General features: G+C 40.5%; 1 protein-coding gene across 1 annotated transcript; it reads left to right on the top strand.

The window, feature by feature from the left end:
- The first annotated feature begins 1129 nt into the window (after positions 1-1129).
- Positions 1130-11187, top strand: LOC132974914 (tectonic-2-like). The gene is made up of 18 exons (XM_061039270.1): positions 1130-1278; positions 1446-1559; positions 3320-3390; positions 4421-4622; positions 4707-4807; positions 4886-5085; positions 5916-6036; positions 6137-6290; positions 6389-6472; positions 6556-6678; positions 6780-6854; positions 6941-7039; positions 7131-7248; positions 8054-8157; positions 8273-8420; positions 10506-10649; positions 10766-10854; positions 10970-11187. The coding sequence occupies exons 1-18, from the start codon at positions 1179-1181 to the stop codon at positions 11077-11079; spliced, it is 2157 nt and encodes a 718-aa protein (XP_060895253.1). The 5' UTR covers positions 1130-1178; the 3' UTR covers positions 11080-11187.
- Positions 11188-13020: the final 1833 nt, after the last annotated feature.

The following is a 13020-nucleotide window of genomic DNA, read 5'->3' as shown; positions in this document are numbered from 1 at the left end:
CATTACTATTTAAAACAGGTATATATTTACCCAATTAACAAAATAGACAATAAATAGAGCAGGAAGAGGCAGAAAACTCCAAGAGCTTATTTAGAGCCTCCACCTAAATACTGTTAAAATATCACCAAATAAAAAAAAGATAATTAAGATGCAGAAAAAAATAGGTAAACACATTACGTTTTATCTAAATACATTCTAATTAATTTAATTAATTAAATCCCGACAATGAAATAATAATAATAATTATTATTATTATTATTATTATTATTAATAATAATAATAATAATAATAATAACTTTATTTATATAGCACCTTTTAAAAACACAGGTTTACAAAGTGCTTTGACAAACAGCAAAAACAAGAACAAACTAAACCAAACACAGAAGAACAGAAACAACAGCAAGAACAAACAAATGCAAAATACTAAAAAATAATTAAATACAATTCAACAGAAAAGAACCCAAAGTGCTCGATACCCAACAGACATATATAACCCGACCATCACAAGAACCATCATAAGAACCATCATAAGAACCATCACAAGAACCATCATAAGAACCATCATAAGAACCATCATAAGAACCCAGGCAACACAAGAACCCAACAACACGAGCTGAGACCAAGAGGACCAAAGATTTAAAAAGATGTAAGAAACTAAAAAAGCTAAAAGCAAATCAAAAGATAACAGCAATAAGAAGGTAAGAGCAGAAAAAGAAATAGAAACAAGTGGTTAAAGGATCAAAAAAATATATACTGGTAAGAATTTAACATTCTTGGAAGAGTATTAAAAACTTAGTCTGGTATCTGGAGAAGTGCCAGGTCATTTCCCGAGTACTGCTGAGGAGCCCTCGAGCCAGGCACAGAACCACCAAATGTGCAGTCCCACACTCTGACATCTCTCTGTTACAGCATGTCCACAGGTCCTGTTTCTACATGTGTATATTTCGGGCCCATGTGTGTGAGAAGCAAGTCTTTCAATAACAGAGTGTAAACCAGAATTCCCCCTCAGGGATAAATAAATAAAAAATTAAAAAAAAACTGTACTTGCAGTTACCACTCCCGGCCACTAGAGGCCTCTCTCCCACACGTCGGTTTAACTCTGGTCGCAGAGTAAGAACTCTGCGTTGCCATCACAACGGTTTATAAAAATGTCGCCCTCCTAAACTGAAGCGAAACAAATGGCTAACGCGGTTGAAATGATCGTTTTCAACTTAATTTCTCATCATGTAACGTGGTTTTTATTGTGTATGTCTCCGGCTGCCACTCAAAACACAGTTGGTAAGACATTTACAGAACTTATTCCGCACAAATTATCCAGTTTAAATTTAAATAGCTACCCTTAAGCAGTCACAGCTAATGCTACAGAGCTAGCCGGTCGTGTCAGCTGAGTTATCTATGTATTTAAAATTTGATGGTGCTGAAATGTTGCTGTTGTTGTTGAATAGTTTTCCAGCCGTCGTTTCTCTCAACAACTGGACTTTCAGTCTCTGCGGTGCTGCTCGGAAACACGACGGACATCTCTGTGTATGTGAGGACAGTCTCCCCCTCTAATACTACAGGTACAGATGTAATGATGCTTCTCATGTTATTACAGACGTTTTATCAATTCAAAGTGTAGTACAGACTCAGGGACAAGATAAGACAATAGAATACACATAGCTATGAGGAGAGGAGAGAAGAGAAGAGAAGAGGAGAGAATAGGAGAGGAGATGAGAGGAGAGAATAGGAGAGGAGAGAAGAGAAGAAGAGAATAGGAGAGAAGAGAAGAGAATAGGAGAGGAGAGAAGAGAATAGGAGAGGAGATGAGATGAGAGAATAGGAGAAGAGAGAAGAGAAGAGAATAGGAGAGGAGAGAAGAGAAGAGAAGAGAATAGGAGAGGAGATGAGAGGCGAGAATAGAATAGAATAGAATTACTTTATTGATCCCAAACTGTGAAATTGTGGCGTTACAGCAGCAGGTTGTCCAAACACACAATATGTGTAAAAAACACAATATTAGCAAATTTAAACACAATATAATATTAAATACAAAGTAAATAAGCACTAAAAATATCAAAACTAAGAATGGGAATATATACAACCAGGATTTAACTAAGCATTACTAGTCTTAAATATGAAAGATTAAATGTAAATGTGTAAAAACAGAGTTGTAAATGGACAGTATTGACATAGGGAGATGTGTAATCAGTGATACATAAGTTAAAGTGCATGAGTGTAGACATATTATCAGCAGAAACTATTCAATATAACGGAGAGTAGACAGACAAATGAAGTGAACATGAGTGCAGGGATAATTTGTAAATTTAACATGTGCAGAACAGATGACAGTATGGAGAGACAGATATTATCATGATGACAGTTCTCTGAGCTGTTGTACAGAGTTATGGTCTTCGGTAAGAAAGATTTCTTGTATCTGTCCTTGTGACAGCGGAGTTGGATCAGTCTGTTGGAGAAGCTGCTCCGCTGTTTGTCCAGTAGGGTGTGCAGAGGGTGATCAGGATTATCCATAATGGATAACAGTTTGTTCAGAGTCCTCCTCTCTGTATTACAGACTCAGGGACCAGATAAGACAATACACAAGATATAAAAACAAAACAGTATTAAAAACACACAACATAAATGGCCTAGTGTTTGTGCGCCCCATGTACAGAGGCTGAAGTTTCCTGCACGTCTTTCCCTACTCTCTCTCTCTCTCACTGTCCTGCCAAAATAAATCTAGAAAAATGCAATGCATGGAATAAAATCACTAAATAAATAAAAACAATGCCCTCAGACGATGCAACTGTACCAGTACTGCCATATCTTGGATTGTTAGCGAGTAGTGCTGCACTTGTTGAGTGTCAAGGCCAGGGTGATTTCATTTAAGGAGTTATTAATGGGACAGGAGCAGGATCCAATAATCAGCCGGAAGACAGAACTAAAAAGACATCACATAGCCTCAGAAACCACACACACCCTTTTCAATCTATACAGCGTAATGTCAATTGTTGTTTCTCTCTGTGCTGTCACTGTGTGTTGATTGCTGTCAAACCTGCAGGGTGCTGTGAAGAAGAGTTTGCCCTCGAAGACAATAAAGTCTATTTTTTTTTTTTTTTACTTGTCAATATATTTTCAGCCATGTTTAATCTCATGTACCTCCTCCCTCATGTGACCGGAGCTTTTACGATTTTCACTGAGGAAACTTGTCCAGAAATCTTCGTCAAGAGGAGTATACCAGGCTCCGAAAACAAGGGATGAAAAGCAGAAATGTGGCCATGATTGAGTTTTATTTTGTTGTAATTTCTGAAATAGTTTGTTAAGGTTTGTTTTTCTCTCACAGGAAGCATTGGTCCGCCATCATGTGTATCCGATGAAACACAATGGGTGCTCACAACGGAGCAGGTGGGAAAGGTAAGAAGCACATCATACAGTGAGTATTGAGAATGCTGAAGTTAGGGGGGGCAGTAGCTTTGTCTGTAGGGACCTGGGTTGGAACCAGAGCATCACTGGCTAAAGTGCTGGTGTGGTACAAAGTATGGAAGTTGGTCTTGTTGCTGGAGAGGTGCCAGGTCACTTCCCGAGCTGCCCTTGAGCAAGGCCCCGCACCCTCAACAGCTGGCGCGCTTCCTGTGCAGAATCCCCACTCTGACATCTCTCCATTAATGCATTGTGTATGTGAAGCATGTCTCTCAATAACAGAGTGTAAAAACCAGAACTTCCACTCAGGATTAAAAAATCTGCTGTTAAGTTTATATAATTTGTATTACACAATGAATAACCAATTGATCCAGATAACTTGAGTTAAAGTTACGATCATTGATCAAGGTTTGTCAAAGTGTGGAAAAACATTTTGAGAAAATGGCTCTCTTGGTTTAGGAGATACTCAAAGTCAAGTGGCATAATGAATCTCAGGACAGTTGGATGTAGTGAGAGCCAAGAGAGCGGCTGTGAGGTGTAAAAGGGGCTTCAACTGGGCAGGGAGAGAGGCTGTGAATGAAGTCGAGACGTCACTGTACTCACAGGAGAGTTTAAATCTGCACACGGCTGCACAATCTTGGAGGCCAGCAGCCCCAAAAAATAGTAAATGTGCACGTCTCTTTTCCAGCACGTTTACTTGAATGTAACATTCATGTGTATGTGGAGTTGTGCTTGTCATACAGCAGGATGCATTCGGCACAATGTGGTTTCTCTGATGCTTTGTTTGAAATCATTTATTAGCAGAGAGTTAGAGAAGTTAGCTGAATCTTGATTCTGCTCAGGCTTGTTTGTTTCTGTAGACTCATATGAACCTTTTTGATGATCTCCACTGGCTTATGTGAAGGTTTTTCAAATGCCAGTCCTTAGACAGGTTGTCATATTTTTCATCTCACGTAGTTCCAAGCTTATTTTTCCAATAATTTACCTTAAAAATAAATAATTTACCTTTCCTGTGTTGCCTTAGACTGCAGTTCAGATTGAGCTGAGACTGGACAGAAGTCTGAGCTTGTGTAGGGAGAATGACACAGAAACAGACTGCTGTCCAACGCCGCTGTGTGTCCTGGAGACCCTGCAGGTGTCTGCGTGTGTCGGCAGCAAACCTCAGGCATCACTGCTGATCCAGGCCAGGATACATGCCCTGCTGCTCCCGGCTGATGCTGCATCTGGTACATCAAATGAAACTCACATCACACCTGAAACAGCCTTCATGCTAATGTCACTCGGAAATATAATTCTCTTTCCTGTTTCAGATAATAACACGGTCATTCCTAACCAAGTGTACCAACCACTGGGCTCGTGTCCCTGTGACCTCACATTCAGAGCATGTGATGTACGCTGCTGCTGTGACAAGGTATTTACATCTCTTATGTTAAGACGTTCTTTAAGAAGGAAACAGTTGAGGAAGGTGTTTGTTCTTCTTCCCACACAGGAGTGTTCCAGTGAAGATCTGGAGCTGTTTGCGTCTCACTGTCTTCCTGGACCTTTTGGTGGACAGATGATTACTGATCCAGACTATCAGTGCTCTGTGCAGTCCTCTGAAAACTCCCCGGATTGGTTTCCATTTTTATGCGTCAATTCTCCGCCTGAAAACAACCCTTACCTCGGGCTCTTTTACCTGGGAGACACAATGTGAGAAACTATTTACTATATCCGTGGTTCCCAACCTTTTTTGGCTTTTGACCCCACATTGGCGACCCCAGACATCCCAAACACACACACAGCTGTTTAGTCATTCATTTGTTTTCAGTCATTTAATAGTTTTTCTACTGTGTTGTAAGCAAACATTCATTTTAGACCACAGTAGTGACTTGATTTTGACAATCAAACCCTCTGAGCCAATGCGGGGCTGATAGCGTACTTTCTTAATTGATGCGTCGCTTTCCCTGTGGCGTGACAATAACTCAGTCCACAACATCTGTGCAATCATAATCAAACAGATTTAATTTGAAATCGTTTATTAAAAAAAAAAAAGCCTCTGGTCGTCTATATACATTTATCTGAAATAACTCGAATGCCAACAAAAACAGGCTAAATGTTCAGTCCACAGTACACTCAACAACGGCGGTCAAAAACCAGTGTGTCCTTCCTCTACTTGTACCTTCACCATAGTGAGTATGCCACCTACTGGGACAACAAGGAATTACAACAGAGAACACAAAAATGGTTCTCAAAACCACATTTAGGCTTTTTGGTGTATTTTATTGTGGACGGAGGACGAGATACTGGAATGACATTTCTGCACAATGGATGACAAACTGAGACTCTGCAAGTTCCTCACAGTAGCATGTGTTCAATATATTTTAATACACAATATATCTCTTATTGATCAACACGTGGGGTCGGCGCCCAGAGGTTGGGAAAGCGAAATCCTGGAATATCAATTGTTGATTTATTGAATTCAATTGTTTCTATATGTTTGACATTCACATTAATTATCTTCTGCCCTTTAACTCGTCTAGCCCGTCTGAGCCTGCTCCATCCTTCCAAATGCCTCCCATGTCAGCTCCAGTACCCGTCAATGCTTATATTCAAGGAAGTCCAATTTTCACGATGACGGAGCAGTTCCTCACTATCCCCCGGGTGAGTCCTGTTTTAAAGACAGTCTAACCATTACAGGTTGCTTTGTGTGTGTGTTGTAAAAACTCTGATAAATAGTGATGTTTTCTGTAATACTCCACAGATGGTGCTCGGGCGTTGTGTAAACAATGCTCCTGTAGCATTTTTGAGCAACTTTGCAGTCGAGTGTGTAACTCCGCTACAATCCTGTCCAACTGGAGCTCCATTACAAACACTACCCGAGGATTTGAGGATTCAAGTGAAGAATGGCCAAGGAGGTTTGTTTTACCTGCACATATACTTTTTTAATGATTAGACATGCGTTGGAGCTCTTTGACTAACTGTGTTTGATTTTTTTTTTGTGGATGCATTGCAGGCGATGTTATGGTGGATGTTACTGAAGAAGTTGCCGCTGACTTGAGTCCGTTTATTTCCAGCACACATGCTGTTGCCTCTTCAGGTATGTCTATAATACAACAGCATTACTTCTAAAAAACAACTTGAACTACTGAGAGTAAACCTTAATGTGTTTGATATCTAAAGATCAGAGTCTGGTATGTGAGAATGTGACCTTAGCCCTGGATTACAAATTCTACTGGAAAGAAAATGGCATCACAGATATCACACTGATGCACACTGTTGGTACCATCACATTAAACAGAAGTGGTAAGTGTCATTTATACTTGAGTCAACCTGATTTGGCTTTTTACTAGTTATAGTTTAAAGAAAGTTTGGGCTAATCTATTTCTGTTCTGTCTCCTGAAAAGTGACTTTAACGACAAGATATTCTGCCGAGTTCCTAAATGGAGAATTCCCGGGTGAGGCCAATTCAGGGAACCCAGGTGAGAGCAAGAGAAAACACTTTGAGTGGAAAAAAACAATCAAAGAACCTGTCAATAAAACAGCTCACAATCATTTGACATGTCAGGTTATCAGGTGGGAAGACCCGTCATTGCTGGAGTTGTGGACTTGCTGGAAAACACTACAGGCTCAATCCAAAGAATGTCAATCAGTCTTTGGAAACCAGGTAAACCAGTTTAGGCATTCTGATGATTTACGGGCCTACAGCATGTACAAGTAGGATAAAAGTCACAGCGCTGTCTTCCTCCGCCTTACAGTAAGCGATGGACTGTGTTCCACTGCGGAGAAGAAACCGGTTCTGTTTGGGGAGAATTCCACATCTGGATGTTTGCTACCTGTGAGCCGACAGAATCTGACTGAGTGTGATCTCCTGAGGTCGGTAGCTCAGCATGTGTTCATGTTTGATATTTATCTTGAGCCTTTTTTCACAGATGCAACATTTCAGGACAGGCTGCCCTGAACTCTTCCTGACTTCCCTGTTAATGTATTACCCTCTAAACGGGAGACTTTCCCTGTTGGAAGAAAGGGTGGGAGGAGGCAGAACATGACACAAAAAAGGACATAAGGCAGTAATGGTGGACGAGGCAACAGCATCTGACGCTATAATGAAAGTTTATAACCTTTATATAAGGGCGGCAGTAGCTCAGTGTGTAGGGACTTGGGTTGGGAACCGGAGGGTCACCGATTCAAGTAACAAATCTGGAAATTGGTCTGTTAACTGGAGAGGTGCCAGTTCACTTCCTAAGCACGGCCGAGGTGCTCTTGAGCAAGGCACATGTTACATACCCCCATCCCTCCATTAGTCCATGTCCTGTTTGTGCATGTGTGTGTAGCATGACTTGATAACAGAGTGTAAAATTGAATTTCCCCTCGCAGGATTGGTAAAGTATATCTTCAGTGGTAATGAACAAACTGGCGAGCGGTAAAGGATATGATGAAGCAGCCTCACTATACGTGCACGACGATAGCAACAATCGCTCACCAGTTGGATGATTTAAATGTCATCATCCCCGCCTGCTCACTTGCAGCAAGTTTGGCAGGAAAAAGTTGGGGAGAAAAAATTGAGCTCACACTTGCTGCTCATCCTGAAAACTGAGAATTTTTTAAGGAACTGCATCTGTAGAAATGCTGTTAATGTATATATGCTGAGTTAAAATGTAATGCTTCTTTTCTCCTTTAGAGAGACTGTTTCTTCTCTCCAGGCAGCTTTGGTCTCAGCCACATATGTAGCTAGGAGTGGAAACCCCGATCCTCTCCTGTTGACAGACTGGCTGAATATAAGCTGTAAGTAAAAGAGGCACAAAAAGAACTCATGCAAAGTTTTATTTCTGCACTTCACTTCACTATAAAGTCTTTTCCTTCTTATTTACTAACTGAATTGACAATATTTAATTTCCAGTTGTGACAGTGAACTCGAGCACAACAATGGAAGACAGCCCGGGTTCGTGCAACGGGATTCCCTCCCACCAGCACGTACAAGTTTGGAGTCTTATCACAGGCATGGTAGACGGCACACCACAAAGAGATATCCTTGATTTGCAAGTCAGGTGTGCATCCTTGTTTCAGTTATGAAGTTTATGTAGCGTAATTAAATTATTAAGATGTTATATCTTTATTTAACCTCGGATTAAAAGAAGGGGCACCACTTCCTGTTAAAGGAAGAAAATAACTTTAATGGTATAAGTTAATTAATTAATCAGTCAGTTTCATATCTTGAAAGAAGTAAGTTCTGGAAATGTTAAACAAGAAAACACACGGACAAAGTCCTGAATTTTATGTGTAAAATTTAATATAAAAAGGGGTAAACAATAATGTATAGATGAAACAGATAAAGAATAAGATTATTATGATCAGGATAATGCAATTATAATGTATGGTGACATTATATATTTAGTAATGAGATAAGACGCGGTATTGTTTGAATGACTTGATCAGAAAATGGTCAAAAAGAAAAAGTTGATAAAGTAATTTTGGGATTCTATTTGGATTTAAAGGAGGGCTCTGAATAGACACAACTCAAGACTTAATCTTCCAACACCCCTTGCCACCAGCAGTCTTACTGTGAGATGTGTTCAATTGAACTCCGCCGGCTGGTCCCGCGTTTCAGTCTCTGGCAAGCGGTTCTTTCCAGGTCCAGAGAGGTCCACGGGCCAGATTAGATGCCTTGACAACTTGGTCGGAGTGTGCAGCTGGGATGGAGATTGTACGTCGGTTCAGCCGTCGTCTCAGAAGCTCCAAGAGGATCCAACAGGAAACAATATTAAAGAGTCTTTTGATACATCGATTTCCAATTCAGATTAACCGGATGGCCATCTCGATGAATCCAAACTAAGGAATTGGCGTTCAAAATTGAAGAGCAAAGACTTTGGAGAAGAAAGTTCAAAACCCTTGCTTGAGCCAGAAAGAATTGATGTTCCAAAATTGTGCGTGAAAAAGAAAGTTCGGCAGAGACTCGTCTCTACGGCGCAAACTTAAAAGAAGTGATTCGGGCCGAAGTCCGAAGAGAAGAGAGCAAGAGCTGAAGCTCTAAACTTCACAAACCAAAACAGAACAAAAAAACTAAAGATCTGAGCTCAGTGTGAACTCTTATCACCTGGATGGGAGGAGGGGGGTCTGCAGGCAAAGAGGGGTGACTCCCATTCTGACCAGAGGACAATTGTTTAAACTAAACCGAGTTTACTCAATAAGATTAAGAATAAGAATCTAAACATATATACGTCACCATACATTCATTTCAATATTATTTCTATCAGATCCACGTTGATGTAGGTTCACGTCATATATTTAGACAAACATTTCTATCAGATTCATGTTGAGATGAAAATCACACCATCTGGGAACATCCTCAGTTAATCCCATCCTGTAGGTGAACAAAAACATGTTATACAGTCAACATTCTTAATAAGACATATTAATAAAGTAGGAAAAGAAGTTGGTGTCTTTAAATAACACCTTCTATAGCTAATATCAAAGAGTATGCTTTATAACACGTCTAAATGTATAATTATGAAAGTTACGTATTCATGGATATTCTAACACTAGATGGCAATAGCGCTCCACGTCAAATTCCTATTAAACATAATATAACTCTTATTCCTATTCTGAAGATCTTTTTTTTTATTTCAGATTATTATAATACATTCACTGTGACAATTACAAATATCTAGATGAAGAAAGACATAAATGTTCATTTGATGCAGAATTGAAAGCTGTGGTTTAATTCAGTTCTCCAGCAGTCCTTCAACAGATGGTCAATTTTACGACTTTGCAGGGACTGGTTTCGGTCACAGTTCATGTCTTTGGGGTCAATTCGTAGATAGCAGAGTGTTCTGTTTCCGCTCGATTGTTTATTCCAGGTGTTGTAAAAGTTCATAATATCCTGTCTTCCAGAGCCTGTCTGAGAGGGAGACTTAAATCATTGATCAGTTCCTTTGTTTCTCGGTAAAATAAACCCAGATGTTAATCAACAGTCCTGAGTCCTGCAGGAAGAGAGGTTGTAAAACGTGGCTGCTGATAACGGCTACATTTAAATAGTTTTCTCCATTAAGGAGGTACTTGAAGTCTCCATATTTCTCTACAAATGTTGTACCTGATTGTGATTAATTATAGAAAACACTTTTGGTCATTTTTAGCTTAAGCCTATCGTCCTGGACACTGGATTGCGGAGGAGGGGATATCTCTCCATGTGTGGACCCTTTGAAGACGCAGTTGTTCCCCATCACCTCCTCAGTCACCTTTATAGACATCCCCATCAACACAGGACCCCCAAAAACCAGGTGCATCCTCAAACTGCAAGTCTGCCCTCGTGAATGACTTCATGTACGAGCTGCCTGACTGATTCTAACCTTTGATCCTTTTTTTGTTGTTTTTGACTCCACCCTCTCCCAAACAGGTTTCAGATTAACTTCACAGAGTACGACTGTAACAGGAATGACGTGTGTTGGCCCGAGCTCGCCTTCCCCATCACCAAGTATTACACAGGTGGAAATTGATCCATTCCTTTGAAATGTTCCATTTAATCAATCAAAGCTAAAAACAAAAGCACAGGTATTTTAAAATGACAGCCACTGACTCCTTTTGGATTTGTCCTCCACAGGTGAGCCGTATTCCCAGTCACTGGCGAAGGGCCTTATCTTGGTTTTCTTCTTTATCACAGCCTCGATTCTTGGGACGCCATGGAGACAACTTCGACAAGCGTGGAGCTGATCCCCTCTCTAAGCCTCTCTAAACCTTAATGATGTTTGTTATTTATTTGTGGGAATGTAAATACTGAAGTGAAGCATTTTGTAATAAAGATACTTTTTTATGACTTTATTTATGACTCAGTTCCTGAACAGTGTCATAACCCGGCTCTAGGTCAAGACAAATATGGGAAGGACACAAGTTAACATGGAGTGTGACCTTCAGTTAAGTCAGTAGTTTGAATGTGGAGGTGAGGCCTAATGAGGTGTGGGATGTTGTGAATCAAAACAGGATAAAGACCGACGTGTAAATGATGGTTGGGATGAGTCCAGGTGTTGAAGCTGAAATGTCAAGAATAAAGTCGAAGAATGAAGTCGAAATTTCAGCTGTTTTTGATTCAGTACCGTGTTTCAACCCAGTTGGAAACTCTTACGATAGCTTTAGTCCCTCTCAGCTAGATCAGTTTGTTGATAGTGCAGTGGATTCGCTGAGAGTTACTCTGGATTCGATTGCTCCCCTGAAACAGAAGGTTGTCAAGCAGCGGAGAGTGGCTCCATGGTTCAACTCAGAAACCCGTACTCTGAAACAATCATCACGGAATTTTGAAAGAATATGGCGTTCGACCAAAACGGTAGAATCTCGTTTTTTCTGGCAGGATAGTCATAGAAGATATATGAAGGCTCTACGTCACGCCCGAGCTGCCTACTACTCCTCTCTAATCGAGGAAAACAAAGGCAATCCTAGATACCTTTTCAGCACTGTAGCCAGGCTGACAGAGAGTCATGGCTCCATTGAGCCTTGTATTCCTCTAGCCCTCAGCAGTAATGATTTCCTGAGCTTTTTCAACAACAAAATTCTAGACATCAGAGACAAAATTGGTAACCTCCTGCCCTTACCTGGTGCAGATACGTCTGATACGGCAGAGACAGTTCCAGGACCAGATATTAGTCTCGACTGTTTTTCTCCAATCGACCTTTCAGAGTTATATTCCATTATTTCTGCATCGAAACCGTCAACCTGTATTTTAGACCCAATCCCAACCAAGCTGTTTAAGGAAGTCTTTCCCTTAGTTAGCAACTCCATATTAGATATTATCAATATGTCTTTACTGGCAGGCTATGTACCACAGACATTTAAAGTAGCGGTAATCAAACCTCTACTTAAAAAGCCTACTCTGGACTCAGGAACTCTGGCTAACTACAGGCCTATATCCAACCTTCCTTTTATCTCGAAGATCCTGGAGAAGGTGGTAGCTAAACAGCTGTGTGACTTTCTCCATGACAACAGTTTATTTGAAGAGTTCCAGTCAGGATTTAGAGTCCACCATAGCACTGAGACTGCACTAGTTAGAGTTACAAACGATCTACTTCTAGCCTCAGACAGGGGACTTCTGTCTGTGCTCGTCTTGTTAGATCTTAGTGCTGCTTTTGACACCATTGACCATCGGATCCTGTTATACAGACTGGAGCATTTGCTTGGAATTACAGGGACTGCTTTAAGTTGGTTTGAATCCTACTTATCAGACCGATCTCAGTTTGTACATGTTAATGATGAGTCCTCTATGCACACTAAAGTTTGCCATGGAGTCCCACAAGGTTCAGTGCTTGGACCAATTCTTTTTACATTATATATGCTTCCTCTGGGAAATATTATGAGGAAACACTCCATACAGTTTCATTGTTATGCAGATGATACTCAGCTTATGTATCAATGAAGCCCAATGGTACCAGTCAGTTATGTCAGCTAGAAACATGCCTTAAGGACGTTAGGACCTGGATGACCAGAAATGTTTTGCTACTTAACTCAGACAAGACTGAAGTTATTGTGCTAGGCCCTAAGAACCTCAGAGAGACTTTTTCTAGTGATGTGACTGTCCTTAATGACATCAGCCTGGCATCTAGCACCACTGTTAGGAATCTAGGAGTTCTTTTTGATCAAGATATGTCTTTTAGCTCTCACATCAGT

This window comes from Labrus mixtus, chromosome 5, assembly GCF_963584025.1.
Source record: "Labrus mixtus chromosome 5, fLabMix1.1, whole genome shotgun sequence".
Taxonomy (NCBI): Eukaryota; Metazoa; Chordata; class Actinopteri; order Labriformes; family Labridae; genus Labrus; species Labrus mixtus.
The sequence above is the reverse complement of the archived record's forward strand: the minus strand, read 5'-3'. Positions and strand labels throughout refer to the sequence as shown.